The sequence below is a fragment of the Mixophyes fleayi genome, chromosome 10 (genome assembly GCF_038048845.1).
Source record: "Mixophyes fleayi isolate aMixFle1 chromosome 10, aMixFle1.hap1, whole genome shotgun sequence".
NCBI lineage: Eukaryota > Metazoa > Chordata > Amphibia > Anura > Limnodynastidae > Mixophyes > Mixophyes fleayi.
The window spans coordinates 35,946,238-35,972,121 of NC_134411.1; the positions used below are offsets into that span (position 1 = coordinate 35,946,238).

Below are 25,884 nucleotides of genomic sequence, written 5' to 3' on the forward strand. Positions count from 1 at the left end.
TTATTGGGGTTAGAGCTTCTTTAATGTACTCTCCAGGTCCTCTTATGGCAAACCAGACAAGCCCCCAAAATCATGTTTAAAATATTGTTTATGTAAAATTGACAATGTACAGACATTGACTACAGCCAATTCAATACGTGGACACGGAGCACACGGGCCACAGGTCGGTCTCCTGTAAAATATAATATTGCCCAACGCCCGAGCAGGGGGCTTATGACATCTGTGCATTTGTTGAACCCAGGTTACCAGAACGGAGTTGTGATTGGTGTACATACAGTGAATTTATCACAGAAACGCGTGAAAAAGCAGACAGGACTCCACGCAGAACCACAACACCACGGACAGATGTTAGGAAGGTATTAGGAGGTAAAAATAAGATTGCTCACCCAGAATAGCACCGTGGTTCCTGAGAAGCAGAACCGGGCGGCCTTGCTAGTTAAGGGCAAGTAAGGCTCCATTTCCTGAAATAAGCAAGCAAGCAAGGCCACAATTCACCATCAGGTAAAGATGCTCACCACAAAAGGAGAATACAGGACGTGGGCAGGCGCTGTGTGGAAGTAGCGGGAGTGGAGAAACCATCCTGGAGCCTAATCCGCTCATTGACTCAAGCCCCGCCTCCTCCTGGTCAAACGCCAGTACTCCTTATAGGAAGAAGTACTGGCTGTATAGCATGCCACTCACTCTACTGGCTAAATCCTCGCCCAGGTGGATATCCCCTTTCCTGAACCCACGTACATGCCAAAAGAAAAACCCAACTGCCCTCAAGGTGTCAAGTCCTCTGTAAAATACGCTGCATGTAATCTCTTTCAAAAGTTAAGAGTGGCGCTATAAAGATTATCAATTGAGTGTAGTACCATGTTGCAGCCTACAGATGGCAGTGTTTCTATACCAATTCTATCTGTGTAAGTCTCTCTATCCAGATCGCAATATCTTAGGCACAAAGACCTGATTTATAGTACATTAAATGTTTTAGCGTCTCAGGATGGTTCCCAAAGCGTCCCTTTACCCTTCCACACAGCGACGACGCACGAGAAACACTCCAGAAAACCCTCCTCACTCTTGTAGCAAAACCCACAGAGACAGTTAATCCGGTTAGTTTTGGCTGTGGAGTGGCCGACGTCTCAGTCACTCTTCTTACCCAGAATACAATGGACATCCAGCACAGAAATATTTCCCCACAGATATTTGCAGGACTTCGCTTAAAAACCAGTTCTATTTCCTACAAATGTAGAAAGGCTGAATGTGTCACAAACCAGAACAACAGGTCAGAGAGCGGTCCATGGAGAACGGAAAAAAAAGAACATTGAAAAAAAAACAGGTTATAGGCATGTACCCGTCGCCGGTACACAGTGGGGGGGGGGGCGGCCATTTTGTGGGTGGATCCGATTTTCAGTAGAATGCAGCCAATCAATTTGTTAGGGACTGGGGGCGTCGCCAACCCCTCGCCGTCCCTCCACCAGGCTGACGGCGCCTAGTGAGCTGGATTTAGCTGACTAATGGTCCGACCCACAAAATGGCTGCCTGGGTACACTTTAATACATCACATATATGGATAATGCGGAAAACAATATATAAAATAAAAATTCACATTACGTCTCCTTATTAATACATTTCACAAGTTGGTTAAAAAACAAAGTTGAAACATGGCTAAAAATAAAATAATAATTTTTTAAAAAATACTATGAAAACATATCAAGGAACCTGAAAAAGAAGATTAATAAAGTCAATAAAAGTTACCATGGTAACAACTGTAACTTTAACATACATGGGGGGAATTCAGTTATTAGTCTCAATTATGAGTCTCTTTGTAAACTTGTGAGATTTTTTGATACCCGAAAAATCACTGACTTTGAAATAAGCGATGTTCCGAATACCCAAATACCCAGAAGTGGGACCTGACGTTGCGTTGAATCCGCCCCGTGGAATATGAATCTCATGTGACAATAAATGGCCGCCAAACCTAAAACACATTAGGGAAATATTTTGGGGTGGGTTATTCGGCAGATCAGATGTGCAGCAACTGGCATACTCCAGGACAACATCTCAGAGCGAGTATACTCAAAAGGGATCACATGATAGGCTCGCATGCTACTCTGGGGCGCCCTCTATAGGCCGGAATGCCACGCTGCTACAGAGTACTTATTACGATGTAGCCAGGGGCTTCCATTCCTCAGGTCATGAGCTCTATGCTTAGTCCCTGTTCCTCTGCTCATGTAATAGAAGATTTTTCTTTTTTCTTTTTAGAAAAGTGGATAATGTCAGCATTATCCAGTTCATGTAATTTTGGTCAGTCGACCGTAGAGGTCATGGATACATTCCGAAGGTGGTTTATGGCGATTAGTCGTCCAGGTCTTCCCCAGTAGGGTCGAATCAAAGCAACAGAACTCAGGACGAGAGTTATAGCTTCATCCTAAGTCCGATATTGTTCTGGGATTTTTTACAAGAAACTAAAGTGAATAAACGAACGACAATCAGAACCTCGTCACTGCTGCCAGCCACGCTAATGAAAACTGAGGATCGAACTAATGTCCCCGGCTAATGTCTACATCATGCCTCACTGGCATTATCCATGACATAGGAAGGAGGAGACTGACTGATCTCCGCTCATTAGAAAGACCAAGGCCTAGAGGTATTAACGGACCAATAAAATCCTGTGACATTCAGAAACATACCTTCAAACTTTACAGGAACTTAAAACCTAAGGATATATGCATGGGGAAATATTTGTCCTATGCACACCAGACTTAGGGGTATATTTACTAAACTGCAGGTTTGAAAAAGTGGAGATGTTGCCTATAGCAACCAACTCCACTTTTTCAAACCCACAATTTAGCAAATATACCCCTATGGGGGGTATTCAATTGTTTCTTTTAACGCGCTAAAACAAAAAAAACGAGCGCTCGAAAAAAACTTCATATTATACGGATATTTTGCGCGCGTAAACAGTTAATACGGTACTTACTCGCTGCCAGCGGGCTGAATTTCAGCTCGCTGCTCAGGGAGCTGCGAGATGAAATTTAGCGAGTAATTACCGTATTAACGGTAATATTTTTAGAGCGCTCGTTTTTGTTTTTTTTTAGCGCGTTAAAAGAAACAATTGAATACCCCCTTAGTGTCTGCAAGCTGTTAGAAAACCTCTTTCTATACTGGATAAATGAGAAAATATTTTACATTTTGTAGCCCTTTAATGAGCACTGACGAGCTACACAGAGCGGAGGCAGACATTTTGTGGGTTGAATGAATATTCATGAGAAACTGGTGTATTGATTTATTTGGACCAGTGACCTCACTGAAGCACGAACCTTCACTGGTTCCTAGTGACTGGATAGGCTGCACTCTCAGTGAGGTCACTGGTTCCTAGTGACTGGATAGGCTGCATTCTCAGTGATGTCACTGGTTCCTAGTGACTGGATAGGCTGCACTCTCAGTGATGTCACTGGTTCCTAGTGACTGGATAGGCTGCACTCTCAGTGATGTCACTGGTTCCTAGTGACTGGATAGGCTGCATTCTCAGTGATGTCACTGGTTTCTAGTGAATGGATAGGCTGCACTCTCAGTGATGTCACTGGCTCCTAGTGACTGGATAGGCTGCACTCTCAGTGATGTCACTGGCTCCTAGTGACTGGATAGGCTGCACTCTCAGTGATGTCACTGGCTCCTAGTGACTGGATAGGCTGCACTCTCAGTGATGTCACTGGCTCCTAGTGACTGGATAGGCTGCACTCTCAGTGATGTCACTGGCTCCTAGTGACTGGATAGGCTGCACTCTCAGTGATGTCACTGGTTCCTAGTGACTGGATAGGCTGCACTCTCAGTGATGTCACTGGTTCCTAGTGACTGGATAGGCTGCACTCTCAGTGATGTCACTGGTTCCTAGTGACTGGATAGGCTGCACTCTCAGTGATGTCACTGGTCCCTAGTGAATGGATAGGCTGCACTCTCAGTGATGTCACTGGTCCCTAGTGAATGGATAGGCTGCACTCTCAGTGATGTCACTGGTTCCTAGTGACTGGATAGGCTGCACTCTCAGTGATGTCACTGGTTCCTAGTGACTGGATAGGCTGCACTCTCAGTGATGTCACTGGTTCCTAGTGACTGGATAGGCTGCACTCTCAGTGATGTCACTGGTTCCTAGTGAATGGATAGGCTGCACTCTCAGTGATGTCACTGGCTCCTAGTGACTGGATAGGCTGCACTCTCAGTGATGTCACTGGCTCCTAGTGACTGGATAGGCTGCACTCTCAGTGATGTCACTGGTTCCTAGTGACTGGATAGGCTGCACTCTCAGTGATGTCACTGGTTCCTAGTGACTGGATAGGCTGCACTCTCAGTGATGTCACTGGTTCCTAGTGACTGGATAGGCTGCACTCTCAGTGATGTCACTGGTTCCTAGTGACTGGATAGGCTGCACTCTCAGTGATGTCACTGGTTCCTAGTGACTGGATAGGCTGCACTCTCAGTGATGTCACTGGATCCTAGTGACTGGATAGGCTGCACTCTCAGTGATGTCACTGGTCCCTAGTGAATGGATAGGCTGCACTCTCAGTGATGTCACTGGCTCCTAATGACTGGATAGGCTGCACTCTCAGTGATGTCACTGGCTCCTAGTGACTGGATAGGCTGCATTCTCAGTGATGTCACTGGTTCCTAGTGACTGGATAGGCTGCACTCTCAGTGATGTCACTGGTTCCTAGTGACTGGATAGGCTGCATTCTCAGTGATGTCACTGGTTCCTAGTGACTGGATAGGCTGCCCTCTCAGTGATGTCACTGGTTCCTAGTGACTGGATAGGCTGCATTCTCATGAATATTGGTACAGCCCACAAGATGGCTGCCTCCAGTGCGTGTTGGCGACAGGTACACCTCACCAGACACAACTTGACATTCTCCAGAAACGCAGACATTACCTGAGTCACCGGATTTTTCTTCTTCCGAGTACATTTGGCTTCATATTCCGGTCTCAGTTGAAGTTGCTGTTGTTCTTCTTCAAAATCGACCAAGTCCCATTCGTACTCCAGCCTGGCCTGCCTCCGCTTCCAAAACTCCAGGAACAAAGTTACTGCAAAGCCAAACAGTAAGTGAGCACCCCCAGACCTGGACCTGGACCCGGACCTAGACCCAATCAGACTTTCCCGCAGCCTTCAAATCTTTAGACAGTCTCTAAAACCCCATTTGTTTTTTTAGAGGTGACCTTATCTCCAATAACACTATTCCCACTAATGCACCCTCACAACTATCCCAATCTCCACTCTGAGCCACACTCGCTCCTCTTGTTTCAGTTGTGCCCTCTTCCCCTTAGAATGTAAGCTCTGTAATGAGACAAACCCTGAGTGAAGGTGACCCCTACAAATATCACTCAGAGAAGGAACCACACTCATACATTCCACAATAGTCCTCTAGAACTAGCTGCCGAATCGCTGAGGAACTTGGCCACATGCGTGGAGATGTGCATTCCATACATACAGTTGAATGAGATTCTACTCTATATTAAAATAAAATAATGAGGGGCTACTTACCCCAAATTCCCATGAATATGGCAAAGAAGAGCGTCGCCACGTTGTCAAACATATGAGAATACTGCGTGAGCGAGAGAAGTTGATCAGAGGGGGATCTAGTCGTCGTATAAACACAGAACGTAAACGGGGGTTCAGGGCTCACTAACCTGCGAGGGTTGACAGGTGGAGTTCAGTCTCCAGAACTCACATCGTTGATCGCACAAAGGGCACATGATGATCTGACCCCCAATGTCCTTGTCACAGATTTCTTTACTGCAAATAAAATGTCGAACATCAGTTATACAACAATCACATCAACATACTAAACCTGTTGCCTTCTAAACGTGCAACTCGGATCCTAACCGAGAGCCATTTTTTTTTTTTTTTTTTATCTCAAATGGATCATTTGCAAATTATTATGAACTTTCCTGCTGCTTTCGGGTAGAAAATCGGTATCTAACAGAGTCTACTAGTGAATTGCAGATTTCAGTCGACAAGTATCAATTCAGTCAGCAAAAACAGAGGTTTAAACGTGGCCATGTACAGCGAGTGTGCGCTGAGGGTGTTCCGACGCCGATACAAGTTCTGAATTGCGCTTGTTTCTGCCGTATCATTTGCAGCAGTTCAGTCAACCAAGTGCATGAAGAAAAGTCTTTGTTTATGCTGCAGGTGTTGCTACATAAACGATAATCATCATCATTTATTTATATAGCGCCAGCATATACCGTAGCGCTTTACAATTGGGAATAAGCGCAGTAATAAACCAATACTGGGTAATACAGACAGAGAGGTAAGAGGTAATAATAATAGTACAATGAATCCTCTCACCTACTGATGCTGTCATCCATTGTTATCCAGCCGTAGAGGAAACAGAAAAAGCCGACAAAAGCCGCGTAAAATAACATTTCCGTATAGAAGCCCAGCCAGGCAAAGTAAATGCCGATCTTCTCTCCGTAGTATTTCCTGGAAGAGATAAGAAACCAAAATCAGAAATAGAAACTAGGGTTTTTTTTGTTTTTTTTTATTTTTATAAAAAAGGAATTTATTTTTCCTTAAATATTTTGGTGAAAAGGGTGATTTTCTGGAGATAAAAATTCCCACAGTCAATCTCACCCCCGTTTAATTTGTTTTTGGGACCTACAGTAAACAAGAGTACATAATGTTGGTTATTCAGTGGAAGCAATTTTGCCATATAGCCGAGTGAAAACAATGTGCGCAGGTATAAGATTAGGAAAATATATTTGTTTTTAGACTGAAAAGTACCTGTAACATTTAGACTATTTACTTCTGCAGTACTTTGTTAACAGTCCACAATTTATATTATATAGTATAGAATTAACCCCACCTATTAAAACCGATAATATGACGGACCACATATAAGCATGTTCCATTCAGTGTATAGTGTCTTCTAAATTCCCCTTTTTGAGTTAAGTTACCCACCATCGGGGCTATTGTGAGTATTAATGAGACACTGAACATCCATGTACTGGCAGGAGCATGCTCAGTGAGCGCTTGAGAAACATCCTGTGACCTCATCAAGCTGCCAGTACATTGGCTCCGTGTGATCACATGAGGTTAGTGCAACAGGAGCTTCAGCCCACAGGACATCCCACACACAACAACAGTTCATTTAAAGAATTATCTGTTATTAAATATAATATATGCAATATAAAATTGTTCCAGTATTGCAGAGTACAATTTCCACACTCACCTAACAAGATCCAGAGGCTGCTCTTTGTAAAATTTGCCAAACGTGGCCCAATGCTTGTATAACGTGAACCTCTCGTTCTCGCACTTCTGTTCTTCAGACTTTTTCCAGTACTGACACTGCAGAGACGAACAAGACACAGTGGATACAATGCAAACCAGCTACGTACACACAGCAAATCCTTATCCATTATCACTCAACATTTCACAATGAGACTAAGAAATTACTTTGGTATGAAGTCACTTTAGTTAAGTGAACAACCACTAAACTCCTAAATCGTCATTTTCAAACATAAAACATGAGGCTTCAGACTGACCCCCCCCCCCCCCCCCCACTTCCCCCTTTACAGCAGCACATAGCCGTGGTTTTCAGTAGAGGCTGTGATGAGACAAACCAAAGCTCCAGGAAAAATGGCAGCTCAGAGCAGACTCTGGAGCTTCAGTAAATGGCGCTCAGGGTAGGGCGACTTGTCATCCTACTGGGAGAGGAGCCTTAAGCCTGAACACCAAATGATCATCTGAGAAGTATAAATGTTGGGATACGTACGTCATGGAGCGGAAACGCCGCAGTGTAAGTAACGTTGTTTAACAGTCTCTTAATTCCGAACTTTCTCTTATCTTCAGATATTCCATACGGGCAGCGAGAGAGGATATAATACACCTGTCAGTGAATAAATAAAATAAAAAATTGGTCACTGAGAAAGGATATAAAATATTTGGCATGTTTTTGTACAGTCACTATTAATGAATAAACAACACATTCAAACAGACAGTTTTGTCTTCATGTCTTCTGTAACACCAACAACAACCGGTGTGTAGCACAATAACACACCCTCGAGATAATGAATCATGGAAGGAACCAGATAGACTATCACTGGACATTTCATAACTTTGTTTTACAATAATAGATCTGTAAGAGATACAATAAAACACTTTGTGTTTTCTCTTGGATACGGTTGATAAACGTCACTATGTTACATTCTCATGTACTTAGGAACACAAAAACAGAGCATGAAATTAATTTGGGTTCCTTGTACCCCTCGCACCTGCTCCCCATTCATGGAACTAATCGTCAAAGGACTTCATAGACAAATAGCGCAGGTGGATCGAGGACCCCAAATTCATCTCATTTTCTTTTATTGCTTCTAAGTAGCAGCTGTTCTTGTGTTTTCATTTACATGAGAAACGTCTTCTTTACTAAATCTTATGGCGTAGACACGTTATTGTCCTATAAAACATTTAATATATATTCTACTGATCTTTTATCTCATGAAATAACCAATGGTTCATACATTGGTTTCCTTACGATCATTGACAGCTGTGCTCCTGTGTGTAGTATTGTATCATTGTGTCGTTACTTTATTTAATTTATGCATTATATTGTCTTACATTTCAGTCTTTTCACAAATTGCTTTTTCACTTCAGCTTTTTTTTATTTTTATTTTAACCTATTTGCTTAAAAGTTGTGTGCTGGTTTCTTAGATTTGTATACCACTAAAGTACAGTTACATTGACGCCAGAGTGGAGTGTGAATGTGTGTGTGTGTGTGTGTGTGTGTGTGTGTGTGTAACGTCCATAGAGCAACAGGCTTACATCGTGTCTGGCCAGCTTAAATTAATACTATGTGCACACTACCTGTATTTTAGATGATTACATTATTTTTAAAATATTTAAATGTGGGACTGAGATGGTTAAGGACAATGCCAGGAGAGTGACGGCAGGAGAGTGAGCCAAAGTGGAAACAAGGCAAGATGTGGAGAAATGGCTACTGAGGAGGCGATAAGATGGATCGAGAGAAGGACAATGACGGGCGAGTATGAGTGAGAGCAGGGTAGCAATAGTAAGGGTAGAGGAGGAGGGGTAAGGGAATGCAATGGAGGGCAGGGACTGATGCGAGTGAGTTCTCTGTACAGCGCTGCGGAGTTAGTGGCGCTATATAAATAAATGGTGATGATGATGATGATGTCAATGGACAGGAAAGGTGAGGAAAGCCAGATGGGCAGGTTGGAAGTGGTAAAAGTACATGAGGAGGGAAAAAGATGGTGTAATGGAGGAGTAAAGCGAGGCGGCCAAAAGTCGGGAGGCAAAGCATGGAGCCAGGGTAGATTAGGAGAGAAGGAGAAATGTTGGTGAGTGGAAGTGAAATGAGGACAGATTTCATATAAGTCAACAAACGACCCCCCCCCCACCCCCACCAGTCCGTGTCTTCCGTCTCATCATCCCACTCACTATTCTGTTCCTGGTGGCCGGTGAGAAGAACGTGTTCTCATCATGGATGAGGAACAGCTCCTGCCGCTGCTTGCTGAACGGCGCCGTGAAGTGGTCGGGCTCCGGATTCATGACGTGGTCCGGCAGCCTGAAGAGTTTCAGAGCGTGTTTCAGAGGGTTGTCCATCTTTTCGGCCATATCGTTCTCCTTGATGGGCACCTTGATGCACAGCACCTCCGCGTACGTGGAGAGGACCTCCCAGGGGGCGTGGACTTTAACGAAATAGATTTTCCCATTTTCAGATTCCTGGAGGAACAAGTTATTAATAAATCCATTGGAGAGAACACTCAGGTTATTACATTGCTGTAAAGCTCAAATAAATGAATGGTGAGAAGTGGGTGGAACCTACATAGAGAGAAGAGGAGCATAAAACATTTTATCTTTACTGTTCCCACTATATCTGCTGGATTGTACTACTACCTGTCACCTGTAGATCTTATTAATATAACTTACAGTAGCTTAGTATCTGTGTTTTCAGAATATTTGGCATGTTCTGGGAGGATATTACGTCTCTCTATAGGATCATGCAGAAGTCTAAATAAGTTGGATGTCTAAAATATTTTTCATGTAGAAGTGTGTTTTATACCACAATATTCCCCCATCTGTGTGACAGAAGCCTCACATCACTACTATGTGCTGCTGGGGACCCTGCTCCTTCCACTATATAACTCTCAGTCTGTGTCTTCCTGCTGCCTCCATTCCCCTCCTCACATCATGTCACTGCCCCTGTCACATGCAGCCCTGTCCTCACTAACACATCACTCATCTCCTGATATACTCTGTGCTGCTGAGGGACCCTGCTCCTTCCACTATATAACTCTCAGTCTGTGGCTTCCTGCTGCCTCCATTCCCCTCCTCACATCATGTCACTGCCCCTGTCACATGCAGCCCTGTCCTTACTAACACATCACTCATCTCCTGATATACTCTGTGCTGCTGAGGGACCCTGCTCCTTCCACTATATAACTCTCAGTCTGTGGCTTCCTGCTGCCTCCATTCCCCTCCTCACATCATGTCACTGCCCCTGTTCTTACCAATACAATCACAGAATTGGACAGGTCAAAGAGGCATCCCATTTATATGAAATACTCTGTGCTGCTGTGATTATTCTGATAATCTGATTGTCCACAGTTTCTTCTACCCTCACCCACTTTAAAACAGGAGGATAAATGCAGAGTATGAGATGAAGACCAAATACAATACGGATCTTAGGCTCTTAAACGCACGTTACAGATTACAGTTATTACTGCTCACAGAACACTGTGCAGAGCATTCTGCGGAGTCAGCTTCACCCACCTTCTTGTCCTCGGTCTCCAGCTCCAGCCCGGCCTTCTGTAAATTCAATTCAAACTCTCGTCTTCTCTCCTATGGGAGAAATGCACAGGATTCAATTTACCTCATCGATTCTGAATGAGCTTTCTGTCCGATACCATAAAATATTAATGTTACTGCAATAGAACCTATAAAACAGCTACAGAGGGCGGTCTGAATATCTTTATATACAGAAATCCTTATTAACAGTCCTATGTAAAGAGAATATATCTCATTACAGTGGCATAAATCATCCATTTCAGAGAGGGAGAGAGATAATTTTATTTATATATGCACAAATATATATATATATATATATATATATATATACATATATATACATACATACATATACACACTCTTCTATAGGAGGCCACTCATACTTGCAGTTTACATAGACACGTAGAATTTGACGGCAGATAAGAACCGCTTGGCCCATCTAGTCTGCCCATTGTTTAACCTGTGGTAACCTTAAACCTTATTTGGTCATTTAATCATGTAAGGATATCCTTATGTCTATCCCAAGCATGTTTAAACTGCTCTAGTGTATTATCCTCTACCACCTCTGATGGGAGGATATTCCACTTAGTATAGTGGTCCTTTAACTTCTAATTTTAAAGGAAATCTCAAATTATATCATAGTTGTCAACCTATAGCGATTGGCCTCCGGGAGTCTCGGAGTAGAGGTGGGCGTGAGGGGACAAGGATCCACGAATCGGATCATTTTGGCCCCGCCCCCTGTGACGTAATGATGCATTTTAGCACGTGGGGGACGGGCCAAAATTATGTGATTCCCGGAGAATCGCATCATGGAGGCTTCAAATCTGCCCACTTCACTAGGAAGTGGGCAGATGCGGGAGAATTGTCAGCTCTCCTGGGAATTCGGGAGTCTCCTGGGCATTCCGGGAGAGTTGGCAAGTACGAATTCTAATTTTATTCAATATTGCACCCGTTTCGTAATAAAGTCCTTCCCTCCCCTACTAATCTAGCACCGGAAGCCCCCAGAAGCCCCGCTGGAGAAAGACTGCGCTCTCACAGACTCAGACTGATCTTTGGTCGTGTGAACAAGGCTGCCCAGCTGAATGTGCCAATAACCCTGCTTTGTACCCATCTAGACTGGGAGGGGAGGAAAGCGGGCAACAGACACTGGCACCGTGCAAGCGCGTTTCATGGCTGTACAGCTAAAGAATACAGTCATTTTTTTTCCAAAGACTGTGCCACTAAGTGTGATGTAAATACTGTGATATAAAAAGAAATAGTGAAGACTTTAGTACATACAATTGTCAACCACTAGATGGCGCATGTGAGGTAATTACATTAATATAGATTACTTATTGGTTTTGGAACATGCACCGTGTTTCCCAAAGCAGCAGATTGCTGGCAGGGAATTGTACACTTCCGCCACTTCCAGTGTAGCCCAAGCTGGGTCACATTATATGTTCACCTGGATGATGTGAGCCGACCTCCAGGAGTCAGATCACACATATAATGACATCACTGTAACTCATGCTGATAACATGCTGGGTCTGATGAAGGATTAACCACAGGAAGTCCCAGCCCACTGATCCACCACTACAGGAAACCTACTGAACCACAGCGAGCTGCTGTGTGTGTGTCAAGGGCTAAATCCAGTGATTAGATTAAACATAGAACAAACGAGCCACTCCTAGAGAAAAGGCTTCTGGGTAATGCTATTAATAGGACAGCCCTTAGGTCCATGCTTTACCCACTGAGCAAGACACAGGGGCAAACGCAGGATTTGTAGAGGGGGGTGTCCACACCACTCCACCAGTGGGCGTGACCAGCATGCATGGGGGCGTGGCTATAATATTAGACAGTGCTTGGCTGCTCTCCAACTCTTCCTATCCCCATAATATACATGGGCAATGCTGCATGCACTACTGTTAGGTGCACACAGCTCTCCCTTTTCAAGCAGAGCCGTGTGAAGCGGGGGCAGGGTCCAGCCACCTCAATTATACAGTGCCCCAGGCTTGGAGGGGGTTTCCAGGCACTAGGAAACCCCCCTTAGTTTGCCTATGAGACATCATACCAGGCAAAATTCCTGACTGAAAATTCAGGGCAGGATAGGCCATGGCCCCAATCCAGCCAAATCACCCCATTTTTGGCCAAGAAGACTGAAACTGGAAGTACCCCGAAACAAAAAACCCAAAAAACCCAGGGCTGCTGGCAGGTATCTCAACACACATATGCACACTCTGGAGAGTCTTAACAAGGATGAGACAGGCTGCCTCTGGATAAGGATTAGACTCATGTCTGACTGCACTCAATTCCGTGACGGGGAAACAAACTAAAAAAAAAACAACAACACTTATTTTGCAAGGAAAATCCCTTTTAAGAGTTTCTTGAACTCTTGTGACACATCCAGTGTGGTATTGTGGTACCTGGTGATACAGTGACCTCACACACCGCCTAATGTTAAATCTCAGCTTGGGCTGTTGCAATCCTCTCTTCCAGATGTCCCGGGACTATGTCGCAATATCCCAGCTCGCAGATAAATCTGTTTGCACCTATCCTGATACATACTCAGGAAAGTCTATCTGACCCACACTGCAGTCACACAGCTACGTTACTGACAATAAATAATTCATCACATTTTCTTCTTTGCATCAAAACATGAAACATAAAGAGAGTTTATTGAAGCGTTAATAGAGGTTACAAAAGCCCGGTAAGATAAACAGCACATAGTACAGGGCCCGCTGGCCATAGCTGCAGCAGACAGATCAGGGTGACGCCCTGCTGGGCCGTTATACTGCAGTCACGCTGCCAAATCTCTCCACAGGAGGAGGAAGAGCGTTCACATGTGATTGCAGCAGAGCTGGATTTATTTATTTAAAAAGTCACCTTTCCATCCACTGTTTACACACAGAAGTGTAACAACAAACAGCAGACAATGAGCTGTTTATGTGACGCAGGGATACAGAGATCCAGTTAAAGGCTGGAGAACCACCTATATTCCCTTTGTAGCTGTCTAAATACAAATATTATGGGATGAAAAGTATAAAAAAAAAATGTCCTTGTTCTAGGAAAGTACCTAGTTTCTGAGATGGTGCTTGTAGAGCTCATGATTAAGTACAATTGCCTTGGTTTGCCTTCTCTTTCCCATAAACTCTTAACTTCTCTTAGAGCCCTCCTGTCAATCTTATTGAGAGGTGATCCTCCAGCATGGGGGCGTGGCCTAGTCCAAGGGATAAATGACGTAGCTAGGGGCGTGGCCAGAGCCAGAAAGCACTGAACACACAAACAGATTTTTCATGAATGACTGGTGCAATTGTGCGTTTTTAAACTGACGATGGTACTAGAACATGTGATCATATATAGAACATGAGGAACCAGAGCAGGGACTCGTCCGGACCCAGTTTTCGCTTTCGCTGGTATCCACCACAATGCGAGTTCAGCTAAGTAATAAGGGATAACGCCACCTAAAAACATTTTTATTTTATTCTGGGTGGAGATCACCAGTATCTGATAAAACCCAGTTTTACTTCTGCTACGAAGATCCTGTGACCCAGGAAGGTCCCAGCCATCCAGTGTTAATCTCCTCTCTCCTACTAAGGACGATTGTTTAAAACAACCTGAGGGGTTGTCGATGCCCCTTCCCCACAGACTTTCCCTTGGCCGCCACATCCATCGAACTTAGTGGCCCACGTGAGTGGGACGTTTTGTACAGAGCGGTCGCAAACAACACAAACTGGTCTCCAAAGGACGTTTTGATTTGGGTGGTGACAGAATCCTATCCAGATTATTATAGACTAAAATTATCTGTTTTTCTGCCGAACGGGCTGGACTATGACAAACCCAAGTTCTCTAAATACAGTAAAAAAATATTGTCAATTTACAACAGTCCAAAAACAAAAAGTATTTCATAATTCTCTATTTTGTGCCAGTCAGGAGGAGGTGAACTCACCGCCTTCTTCTCTCTAGTTTCTTTGTTGGGATCCTCGATATAGGACAGAACAAAATCAATTCTCCGGACCCCATCTCGGAAGAAGACGGAGTCTTTGCTCTGGTGGTGTTTATCTATCTGTGGAAACAAAAAGAGGGAATCAGCGTTTACAGTCTTGTAATGATGGGAGGGAGAAGGATTGGGCAACGAGCGGCCAACACAGAGTACGGTAAGTAGCGTCTACAGGAGCCCCCAACACAGGAGCCCGAATGAGACGGAAAAGGACATTACCCAGAGTGCCAGAGACATGAAAATGCCCCTCGCTGACCCTCTCCAACACTAACAGCAGATGCAGCGCGATCAGATTGTTTTATAATATCTGTTATTTCTAAGCATTGCTTTACCCTCATCCTGCAGTTCCCAGGCGGACATAGAGCAAACTTGTATTAGATATGATCAGCTACATATATTAGATAATGGACGGAAGCATGAATAAAAGCTATGCAAACAGCAAACAAAGAAAAACAAATATCTATTTGTGGACGGTTATGAAGTTTACAAATTGCAAAAAAGATAAAAAATAAGATAAAAAGCTCTCTAAACTCAGGACACATTTTCCCTTATACAAAAAAACCTCTAAGACAAATACACATCTACACACATAAATCAGATCTACATATACTATTAAGTGTAGCTATAGGGATGGTTTTGGTCTGAGATCCGAGGACCTGGATTAATATATAATTTAACAACAGATGTCAATGGACAAATCCGTCAGATCCTATTTTTCAGCGGTTGGGCTGAACGACAGACCCAATTACTGCGGTCGGCTAATGACGGCACAAGTCATCGTACAACTGCAAATTCAATCGAAACCTGTTCCATCTCCACAGCACATTGGTTAGAATCCATTGTTTGGGCAATTAAGTTAGAAACTGGCTCCGTCTGGAACAGAAATGGTTACTGTGTGGTCAGCTTAAATCTTCCCATAAAACAGCAAACGCAACATTGATACCTGCAGACTAGAGCAATCTACAATATACTGAAGTTGGCAAATGGTGGCGCAAAGGTTAGTATTGCTGTCTCACAGCTTTGGGGTCATGGGTTCAATCCCGACCAGACCCGTATCTGTGTGGAGTTTGTATGTTCTCCCCGTGTTCGCGTGGGTTTCCTCCCACACTCCAAAAACATACTCGTAGGTTAATTGTCTGCTGACAAAATGAACCCTAGTCTGTGTGATAGGGAATTTAGATTGTAAGCTCCAATGGGGCAGAGGCTGATGTGAATGATAACAATTCTCTGTACAGCGCAGCGTAATATGATTGGCGCTATATAAACAATAATCATCAACAGCGAGAGATCACAGACATATAATAGTCGTTATAAAAATACACCTGGCTAAGATTCAGAGTTCACAGGCGACGTGTAACCCAACACCTGACAACCAGCCAACTTAGAGGCAATTAATCGTATATGAAATACCTCTCAGACATGAGCTGTAACTAGAGAGTTTCCACAACTCCGACCTTTATGCTCAATGATTACTGAGATTTACCCCCGAATGTATATTGGGAAAATATTAAACCAAAACACACAAAGCTTTTAAAATACGTCATTGCCCAGAAACCTGTGAAAATACCCAGCAGCACAAAGAACATTGTCATTGTTAACTGGAATCTCCCTTTAAGTCTATATTTAATATTTAAAATTGTCCAATTTCACAAATCTCTTCACACATTAAAGGTATCACAATACAATATAAAACAGTCGCTCAAGGTAAAACATATGTAGATATAAAATTAATTTTAAGAGCTTATCTGTATACACTACACAAAAAGGCTTTCATTATTGGGGGAAGCTTTTTCTCCTATGCACATTTCCTGTGAACAGGTTCATACTTGCAGGCGGTTAAGCATTTCTGTTGGGCATTAATAAAAAGTGAAAGCTGTATGAATGGGCCGCTCAACAGATGACGGCAAGGACCTCATTATTAGTACGGATATCATTACACGGAGGTCTCTATGTCACCGGTACTACAGGTCAGATCTACAACCACCCATCAACACAAAGTGCAGAGAAGTGTGGGAGGACACCGGAGCACCCGGAGGAAACCCACGAAAACATGGGGAGAACATATAAACTCCACACAAATAAGGCCATGGTTGGGAATTGAACCCCAGTACTGTCAGGCAGAAGTGCTAACCACTGAGCCACCGCCCTGCTCATGCCAGAGATATACTACATTCTATTGGACACTGGCTCTTTTTGGGATTCCAGAATAATGACATATGGCGACTGATGAAGGCACTGGGAGCTCACAGCCAGATCTATCCATGTATGTGCTGTTCTCAGATAAGTAACACGCAGAACGGAGTCGTGTGAGAGGACACGTGATCTGCAGGACAGGCAGGAAGCAGACTGGGCTGCATCTTACTGCAATCTGACCTGCAAAACATTTGTCAGACCAGACACAATGTACGTAGCAGAACCAAGTACAAATGTATAGACAGAAGGAGTAGAAAGCACTGAAAGAAAAATCCTCCAGCACTAAGCAATTCATAAATCTGAAAATACTACATTTTATTGCACTTAGTCAGCAAATACTTGTCTGTGACTTAGAATATAAATATGTAGTTTATCACATCCTGGGCCTGGGGAGGTCAGACTGCTCCTAACGAAATGTTCCCCTGGACGGTTCCCCTCTCCGCACACCTCGGCTGTGCAGGCGTCTAGTGAGCGAGCGTCATGAAGCGCTCTGGGCTGACCATCTACACACTGAAGGGAGAACAGGGCACTTTGAGGTGCACTTCGTACATGACTCCCTATATTTATATTTGAAGTCACAAAAATGTTTTTGCCATTGATGGACGGCGGCAACAAAATGTAATTGTTCATATGGCTCAGTGGTTGAGATCGATGGTACAGAGCAGAGGAACTACGTTGTCTTTATAGATGGGAAAAGACGAAGGGGGAAGGAGAACAGTATAATCTCCGGGGAAATATCAGGTTACTGAATCCTTTATTATATTCCAACTACCACATTATACGGTGAGGTTCTCTATCACAATGTGCCGCATTAAAGGGTGGATGCTTCAAAGGCAAGAAAATTAACAAGATGGATAAACAAACATTGTTTCATATAGCAGATGTGTTAGTCACAATCTTCCTGTACTAGTGTGTTAGGAATATGACAGGAAAGATGACAGGAAAGACATAGCCTATCTCCTGATATACTCTGCGCTGCTGGGGGACCCTGCTCCTTCCACTATTTAACCCTCAGTCTGTGGCTTCCTGCTGCCCCCATTCCCCTCCGTACATCATGTCACTGCCCCTGTCACATGCAGCCTTGTCCTCACTAATATGATCACAAGAGTAGACCAGATCCTGCTGCTGTGAACAATCCGATTATCCGGCTATGGTGTGTTCTATCGCCACCCACTAAGAAATCTATAGGCTCATTATAAAACTAACGAGCGTATCGTCTGTAGTTGGCTTTAGATCTTTTTAGTCTGCAGTTATTAATCTTAAATCATGTCAAAACCACAACGGCAACAGAAGACCTCTGTACCAAGAGATAAGCCTGTCAGACCTAATACAAATATTATAGATTTTGCATCTAGTTTCTTGGCTAATAATTCAGTTCCAAATTCCATTAAAATAAGCAGAGACCAGAGTTAGTACATTACCGCAGACACGCACCAGTATAGTAACATGCAACGGGTTTAGTCAGACTTTGCTGTAACGAGGGCTCATTAGTTCGGACCCAAGAGGTTCCTGGTTATAAACCCAAATCTTCCATCCACATGCAATATATATATATATATATATATATATATATATATATATATATATATATATATATATATATATATATATATATATATATATATAAAGTAATATTAGCTTCTCCATTCACAAACAAAACATTAAAAAAAGGGCAATAAACCTAAAAAAATACAGTTGTGTTTATATAATAGCTACTAACAACAGTCACATGTAAGATTCAAGAGAGCGTAATGGTTCAAATGACACTGAAAATGGCTGATAACAGGGGATAGCAGCTCATACCTGGCACATTATAAAGCTGCCGGTACATATAGCAATTCGAGGGTCAATTTGTGGAGGAGTTGCCTAAAGCAACCAATCAGATTCTAGCTTATTTTCTGGAATGTAGTAGAGAAATGATAGCTGCAATCGGATTGGTTGCTTTGGGCCACACCTCCACTTTTCCTTTTTAAAAAGCTTGATAAGTCTACCCCAATGTCAGACAGGGTACGTCGTGATTGTATCTCACGTTCAGAGAACATATGTAAACTTTCCCAAATATAGATGTAAATGTTATTAGTAGCTTGTATTTTCGGTTTATTAGGCCCTTTAAAAAACACACTACATCCAATCAAACCACCAAATCGTCTTGTACCCGTAGGCGACTCTTCAGGAAAAGACCGTGCTTGCGCCATTTCTGTGGAGTAATTAGCAGAAGTTTCAGAATCTCAACCGAAATAAAACGTCTTTTCAACAAAGCACAAAAATTCCAAACTTTAAAAAAAACCAAAAAACGATTAATTCCATAATAGCCAAGAAAGGACCTTGCACTCAGCTACGTTCGCTTATAATCTTCAGCAATCTAACATTATCCCCGGAGACTGTTACCTAAACATTCTACGTGTGTCGCTTCTTACTCATTTAGAAGACGCACATAAGATACACAGGGATAGGACCCAGGGGAATATAAGGTTTAGTATCTGCGGAAGACGATAGACATTCCTGGAATATTTCTGCTCAGAGTCGCAGGGAGAACATGAGGACATGAATTATCTCAATGGTGAAACCAGGAGAATGGAATTAATAAACGAGAGATAGAGATGGTTTCCTGATAACCCAGAGAACTGCACGGAGACACTACGGACATGTAGAGAAGATGATCTTATAGCTATGTAATGGCTTTGTCAGCGCTTTCCACCTAAATACCCAGATGTGGTGCCCGTTGGTAGGATATACTGTCCAGATGTACTTGGGAAAACCAGAAGACTTGTACAGTTAACTTGCAGTCTAGTTGCTGTGGTCGAACGACGATGTCCGTTCTCTAGATTGAGCGTTGCGTGGTATCTGCTCTTTCTGGTTTCTTCCTAACAGCTTGCATTTGAGATCCATTCTTCTATTTATAAAACGCTGGGTGATGGCACCAGCGAAGGTGATGTTCTACAGTGTGGTGGCTGAAAAAAGATCGTCAATTGAGGTCTCAGGTTTTCAGAGAAGGGGGAACTGTATTCTTTTGGCAAGTGGATAGGGGCAGCACGGTGGCTCAGTGGTTAGCACTTCTGCCTTACAGCACTGGTGTCATGAGTTAAATTCCCGACCATGGCCTTATCTGTGTAGAGTTTGTATGTTCTCCCTGTGTTTGCGTAGGTTTCCTCCGGGTGCTCCGGTTTCCTCCCACACTCCAAAAACATACTGGTAGGTTAATTGGCTGCTATCAAAATTGACCCTAGTCTCTCTCTCTGTGTGTCTGTTAGGAAAATTTAGACTGTAAGCTCCAATGGGGTAGAGACTGATGTGAGCGAGATCTCTGTACAGCGCTGCGGAATTAGTGGCGCTATATAAATAAATGGTAATGATTATGATGATGAAGTAGATCCCTGGTTGCCTCTCCAATAAGACCCATACTCTCACCGGCCATGGCAAATTTGTAGGTCTGGGGTGCAATCAGATTGGGTTCTCCAGATAATGTTTTCTTTGGGCACTAAATTGTATATAAGCGGCCAGAAAAACAAAAACATGACAACAGGTCACTCGGTCCACCTTTGCCAGTTCATTGCCAACGACACAGCTTTATGTAGCAAAGAAAAACAGGGATTCTCCATGACCTCTTTCCCCCTTCCCCTGGGATCAGAGCACTAAAGAGCCCTCTGCGCTATGCTCGCTCCTGGGTAAGATACAGGAGAGCTGGGAGGAAGACATCCTGGAAACAGCCATAGCGTAAGTTGATAGCTCAACTCAGAAGGTGAATAGGGAGCTGGTACCAGGTCGGCTTCCTCTATACCTCACAGCTTCCCTACAGGAGCCAGCCCGGGAGAAAACAAAGGCCACGCTCAGGGCAATATATAGTATAATAAACTAGAATAAGAGAAATTGGTGACAAGGGGTCTATTAACGACCCTACGCATTTTTCTCTATTTCATTTACTTTTTATCGTAGTGATGAGAAATGAATTAACGAAGCTATGTATAAAAATTGTTCAGCCGGGACAGGGGCTCTGAGAAGATCCGGTCTTGGTGAAGAACCGATACTGAAGTAAAGCGAAGCTTTTCAGAGCTTGATAAATTGATCCCCAGGAGAATTATGGGGTCTCCACATTTCTGAGATATCTAATGCTAGAGATACATCGCATATTTCCTGCTTTAGGACTGTTAAATAACCCACATACATAAATTTGTCTAAACCACGCAGAACATTTCCTCAAGGTTTTTGGCTTAGTAAATAGACTCCAAGATATTGGTTTGTAAATGAATATTTGCTATTATGGGCAGCACGGTGGGTCAGTGGTTAGCACTTCTGCCTTACAGCACTGGGGTCATGAGTTCGATTCCCGACCATGGCCTTATCTGTGTGGAGTTTGTATGTTCTCCCCATGTTTGCATGGGTTTCCTCCGGTTTCCACCCACACTCCAAAAACATACTGGTAGGTTAATTGGCTGCTACCAAATTGACCCTAGTCTCTCTGTCTATATTAGGGAATTTAGACTGTAAGCTCCAATGGGGCAGGGACTGATGTGAGCGAGTTCTCTGCTGCGGAATTAGTGGCGCTATATAAATAAATGATAATAATACTAATAATAATATTAATCAGAGCAGTGTACCTGGTTTTATATTTAAAAGAAAAATGGAAAATCAAGGCAAAGGAAGGACAGGGTGTAAAGAGCAGCTCTGTCTTCCTAAGTACTTCTCTGGAGCTCTTCCAGCTCAAATGTTATTTGACATCACTGGAAAGCAGTAAAAGGAACCAGTGTTTGATACACTGGAAAATGTAGAGGTGTAAATAAATCTGAAAACTCTCTGGCACCATCCTCCTTTCTGATGACCTTTATGGTTGTAGTTACTTTGAAAATAACTGACGCGTTTTGCAGTCAGCGACACAGCCGACAAGAGTAGAACGGCTTCGGATCTAGCAGTGGCTAGTTAGATTCTGCTCAGACATAGATCCAAGAAATGAATAATTCCAGCATTAGCTGAGGTTTCTTCACCAGATAACATTACATTAGGAGTAAAAGCGAAACGCAGTGTGTTCTACCATTAATAGCAATCAGGCTATCTATCCTGGGGCTGGTTTCCAATGTAGTAGGGATACCCCGGCCCGTTGTCCTCCTCTTTAGCGAGAGCCAGCACAGGCTATGTAGCACTACAGCTGATTGAGGAATTTAGGGGAGGGGGAAACGCTGTCTGATTTAATCATATTTATACTAACGCAGCTTCTCTTACTCATTTCAAAAGCCAATTCATTTTTCATTAAAACGAATGAGCCATTGCAACAAAATGGAAAAGTTCTGTGCCACTTGGTCACGTGATCCGCATATCAGACACGTGACCCACATATCAGACATGTGCACAAATGTATAGCGTTTATATAGGTTGTCACATGTACTTTGCAGCAATACTGGGAAACTGGCCTTGAGTACGAAGCAACAACAAGTCGCGTAGAGTCTTAAGAGGTCAGAGGACGGCCGTTTATAGGGTTACATTGTTGTGCAGAGATAATTCCATACGTTTCCTGGAGATAACGGATAAGACAATTATAAAGAAATGTAACTACTTCATCTGTCATTTATTCAAGGACAACACCCTCTTACTAATCCTTTATGCAGCTTCTTTGACCATACCTCTCAGGGGGCAGAAGTTACTATAATACGGTTGTCCTGCACATACGGTACTAAGGTAACTATCAGTTCCCAGCACCAGCATTTAATTATGAATCCACCTTTACAGACTTGTTTTGGTCTCCCAGGCATCGGGGCTCAGGGTATTCAGAACAGCACATTTTCCGCTTTCTATAGCTTTTCCTCATTTGGGTTTGGTTAAAGGACCCAGTTGACCAGCTTAACCCTTTCAGCCCCAGAGCAGATTTGCCTGTGCAGCTCCGAGGCGGCCAATTCAGCAGAATTTATGCAGCTGGTTTCACCTAAAGTTGTTCACTTGTCCTATAGGGCTGGAGAAGGGAGCTGGGGGCTTGTAAAGTTACAGTAAAAATGAATTGACGTTTCCCTGCACTTTGGGCTCCAGAGGTGTGGCCCTAACGTGGAAGGGGAGTGACTATCAGCATTAATTAGTACAGCCGCATCCACTAAATAACAACAGGTTATATCTGGTTTCCTGAGAGTTTGCCCAAGGATCCACACTAATCAGCAACTTACAATAGTACAGTCGCTCCAACTTTTGAGTGGGAAGGTCAGACCCCTGGGTCACAGGAGATACATCAGGCAGGGGCGGGGGGGGGGGGGGGGGGGGTTGGGGGTACTCAGGGTGCCGAGAGATTTCTAAGAGGACGCAGTGTGTTTTAGTTACACAATGTGGTCACACCTGTCCTGAACCTAATACTTTATCACATTTTATTTTAAAAATAATTATTCAGACCCGTGTAGCTGTCCTTCATATCCAACTTGTGTCAGGAGATTCCCCAGGGTCCAACAACGGCTATTGCTCAGGGAGTACTCGCCTTTAAAAGCTGTCTGCAGGCAGGAGTCATCCCAGGTAAACACAATGAGCATGTTAAAATGTAGTTGGAATTTAATGTTTCTGTTTAGCCTAGGACTGGCCAGAGAGGAAGACTTTGGCATGAGTTGGTCCCGTTTTTTAGTACAGAGTACAGCTTAAAGTATCATTAATAAGGTCATTCATTAAAGGCGAGTTCAGCGGATACAATGTTTTGGTTTTTTTTTTGTTTGCAAACATCGTCACCCCTGACATATACAACCAATATAACTCACAGCATCAGTGTCCGAGTGTAGTGCAAGAACCAGAACATTTTATATAGAAGGATTTACACATGAAAAGTAAAATGAAAAATGAAAAGTAAATATTCCCTGGACATGAGAACATCACCCATTTGACAGGAGAACACATTTAGGGGGGAGATCAATTAGCCGTGATGTTCCCCAGCACATCGCGGCTGCACATTTTTACCATCACTACGGTAAAAACCTCCGCTCAGTTTTCCTCGCACCTTTATGGGGCGCAAGGAAAAGTGAGCAGATATTTCTGTTGAAATCTCTGCCACTAAGTGGCTCCGGAATGCCCGCGAGACGCTTGTGGCGAATTGAACCCCCCCTCCTTTAATCTAAAGTTTCTACAAACGATACCAGATGTGAATGGATCCAGGGTCCAGAATTAGTACTAAACAAACAAGTTAGTGCACCAATGACCAACACAACACCAACACCAACACCACCCACCGCCTCTCACCTTAATGCAAGTGAACGCATCCCAATATTTCCTTCCATACACACAACGATTCCCAGCACTGGCACAATCTGCGGTATTAAGTCCCTGCCAGCCATAGCTGTAATGTTACTGGGGAGTTGTAGGAGGTTACAGTGGGTGATCTCAGGGGACAATAGATTGCACTGCGCAACGATAAAATAGCCATTTTGTAAGCTGAACCAATGTCCAGTCCATCAATACACTTGGAGCGTTAGTGCAGCTTACAAAATAGCCATCTCCAAACTACGTGGGCAACGGTTACACCGAGACCGATGCCAATTCCAGCATAGGGGGCACGGAGGTCTGGACAAGATGTGTATGGAAGGGAGATTGTTGGTCTGCGTCACTCGCGCCACTAGACACCACTAGACATGCAACTACGGCACCGACCGCTACCACACACCATGCAACGGGTTATCGCCGCTTACCCTCTGGTGATTGGTGATGAGAAAGGAGCTCTCTGTACTGCTCAGGCCCTGACCGCGGCATCATGGGAAAAATATACAATGCTGTTAGTAAAAATGTGCAAACGAAAAAAAAAAAAAAAAAAATGGTTCTCATCCATATTTCAGCACAAACACGTGAGATTAGCGAGGCCGACGAGAGATGGTGGAGCAGAGATTTAATGCCATGCAGGAGTTATACCGATCTATACAGCTCAACCCGTAGGCATAATCTCTTATAGCGAGATATTACACTTCATTGAACAGTCAAATATAACTTTTTACACAGAAAGGATCAAATAAAGTGGATTAGAACAGAAGATTTTAATGTTCTTCAGCAAAATTATATTCACATTCCGCAATTTGTTAAGGTTACAGGGGAAACAAAAATGCACAACTAAAAACAATTAGTCTTTATATTATTGTCTGTAAACCTTGACATGCACAGTGCTGTACATACAACTCCTGGAGTAAGACCGTGGATATCACACTTCAAAAAGCGAAAGGGATCTTTACAGTAAGAGCAGTAAAAGATCCACAGTACAAAAAAGCCATTAACATACACATCCAAAGTTTATTTATTTTTTTTTAGAAATGGTGGTTAGTGGTTTCATCACGGTTATTTATTAATACTTGTGTATTAAGAGAACAAAAGACAGAGACAGTTGGGTTGATAGTTTAGAAACACAAATGGTCAATTTAACAATAGTATAATTGTGCCCAGTGTTGATGTCCGTAACAGATTATAATAGGGGCTCATAGGGCGACGGTCCGGGGTCCAAGTTAGCCAGGGGGCCCCGTGGTCCTGCCTCAATCTGCCCCAGGTGTGGGCAATATACCGGTAATTTAGTAATACATAGGTAATAAAAATAAATTCCAATATTACTGTAATTTAAACAAGAGGATGGAGGAACAATAAAATCTAAAAAAAAAATAAAAAAAAAAATATATAGAGAGACAGAGAGACAGAGAGAGAGATATTATTTTAATTTGCGGAATAAGACGGTGGCATTAGCACATTTTCAGAGCTATTGGCTACTTTGTAGAGGGGCACTCAGATACTTTCCACTCCGCACCTTGATCTGCACTCAGTGCAGAAAGGACGGCACACAGAACCCCGTACACCTGTAAATTAACACCTTTAATGCACACACATAGATGGAGTCATATTAAAACACTTGGGAGAACGTACTTTGCCTTGTAGGAATTATCCAGAAAGAGCTGAGGGGTGTCTCTCTCTCTCTCTCTCTCTCTCTCTACACTCTGGTGCGATAAGAAAATAC

The 25,884-nt window shown here is 43.2% G+C and overlaps 1 protein-coding gene across 1 annotated transcript in view; it reads right to left on the reverse strand.

Moving 5' to 3' along the window:
- The window catches only part of ANO5 (anoctamin 5), a 112,443-nt gene that overhangs the window by 14,613 nt on the left and 71,946 nt on the right, over positions 1-25,884 (reverse strand). The window contains exons 3-15 of the mRNA XM_075188686.1: positions 24,587-24,634; positions 19,105-19,146; positions 14,706-14,822; positions 10,766-10,834; positions 9,431-9,715; positions 7,749-7,862; positions 7,206-7,321; positions 6,323-6,457; positions 5,662-5,767; positions 5,516-5,576; positions 4,907-5,058; positions 1,139-1,219; positions 387-461 (exon numbers count right to left, since the gene is read on the reverse strand). Coding sequence (XP_075044787.1) covers positions 387-461; positions 1,139-1,219; positions 4,907-5,058; positions 5,516-5,576; positions 5,662-5,767; positions 6,323-6,457; positions 7,206-7,321; positions 7,749-7,862; positions 9,431-9,715; positions 10,766-10,834; positions 14,706-14,822; positions 19,105-19,146; positions 24,587-24,634 — 1,401 coding nt within the window. The remainder of the gene's footprint in view (positions 1-386; positions 462-1,138; positions 1,220-4,906; positions 5,059-5,515; positions 5,577-5,661; positions 5,768-6,322; positions 6,458-7,205; positions 7,322-7,748; positions 7,863-9,430; positions 9,716-10,765; positions 10,835-14,705; positions 14,823-19,104; positions 19,147-24,586; positions 24,635-25,884) is intronic.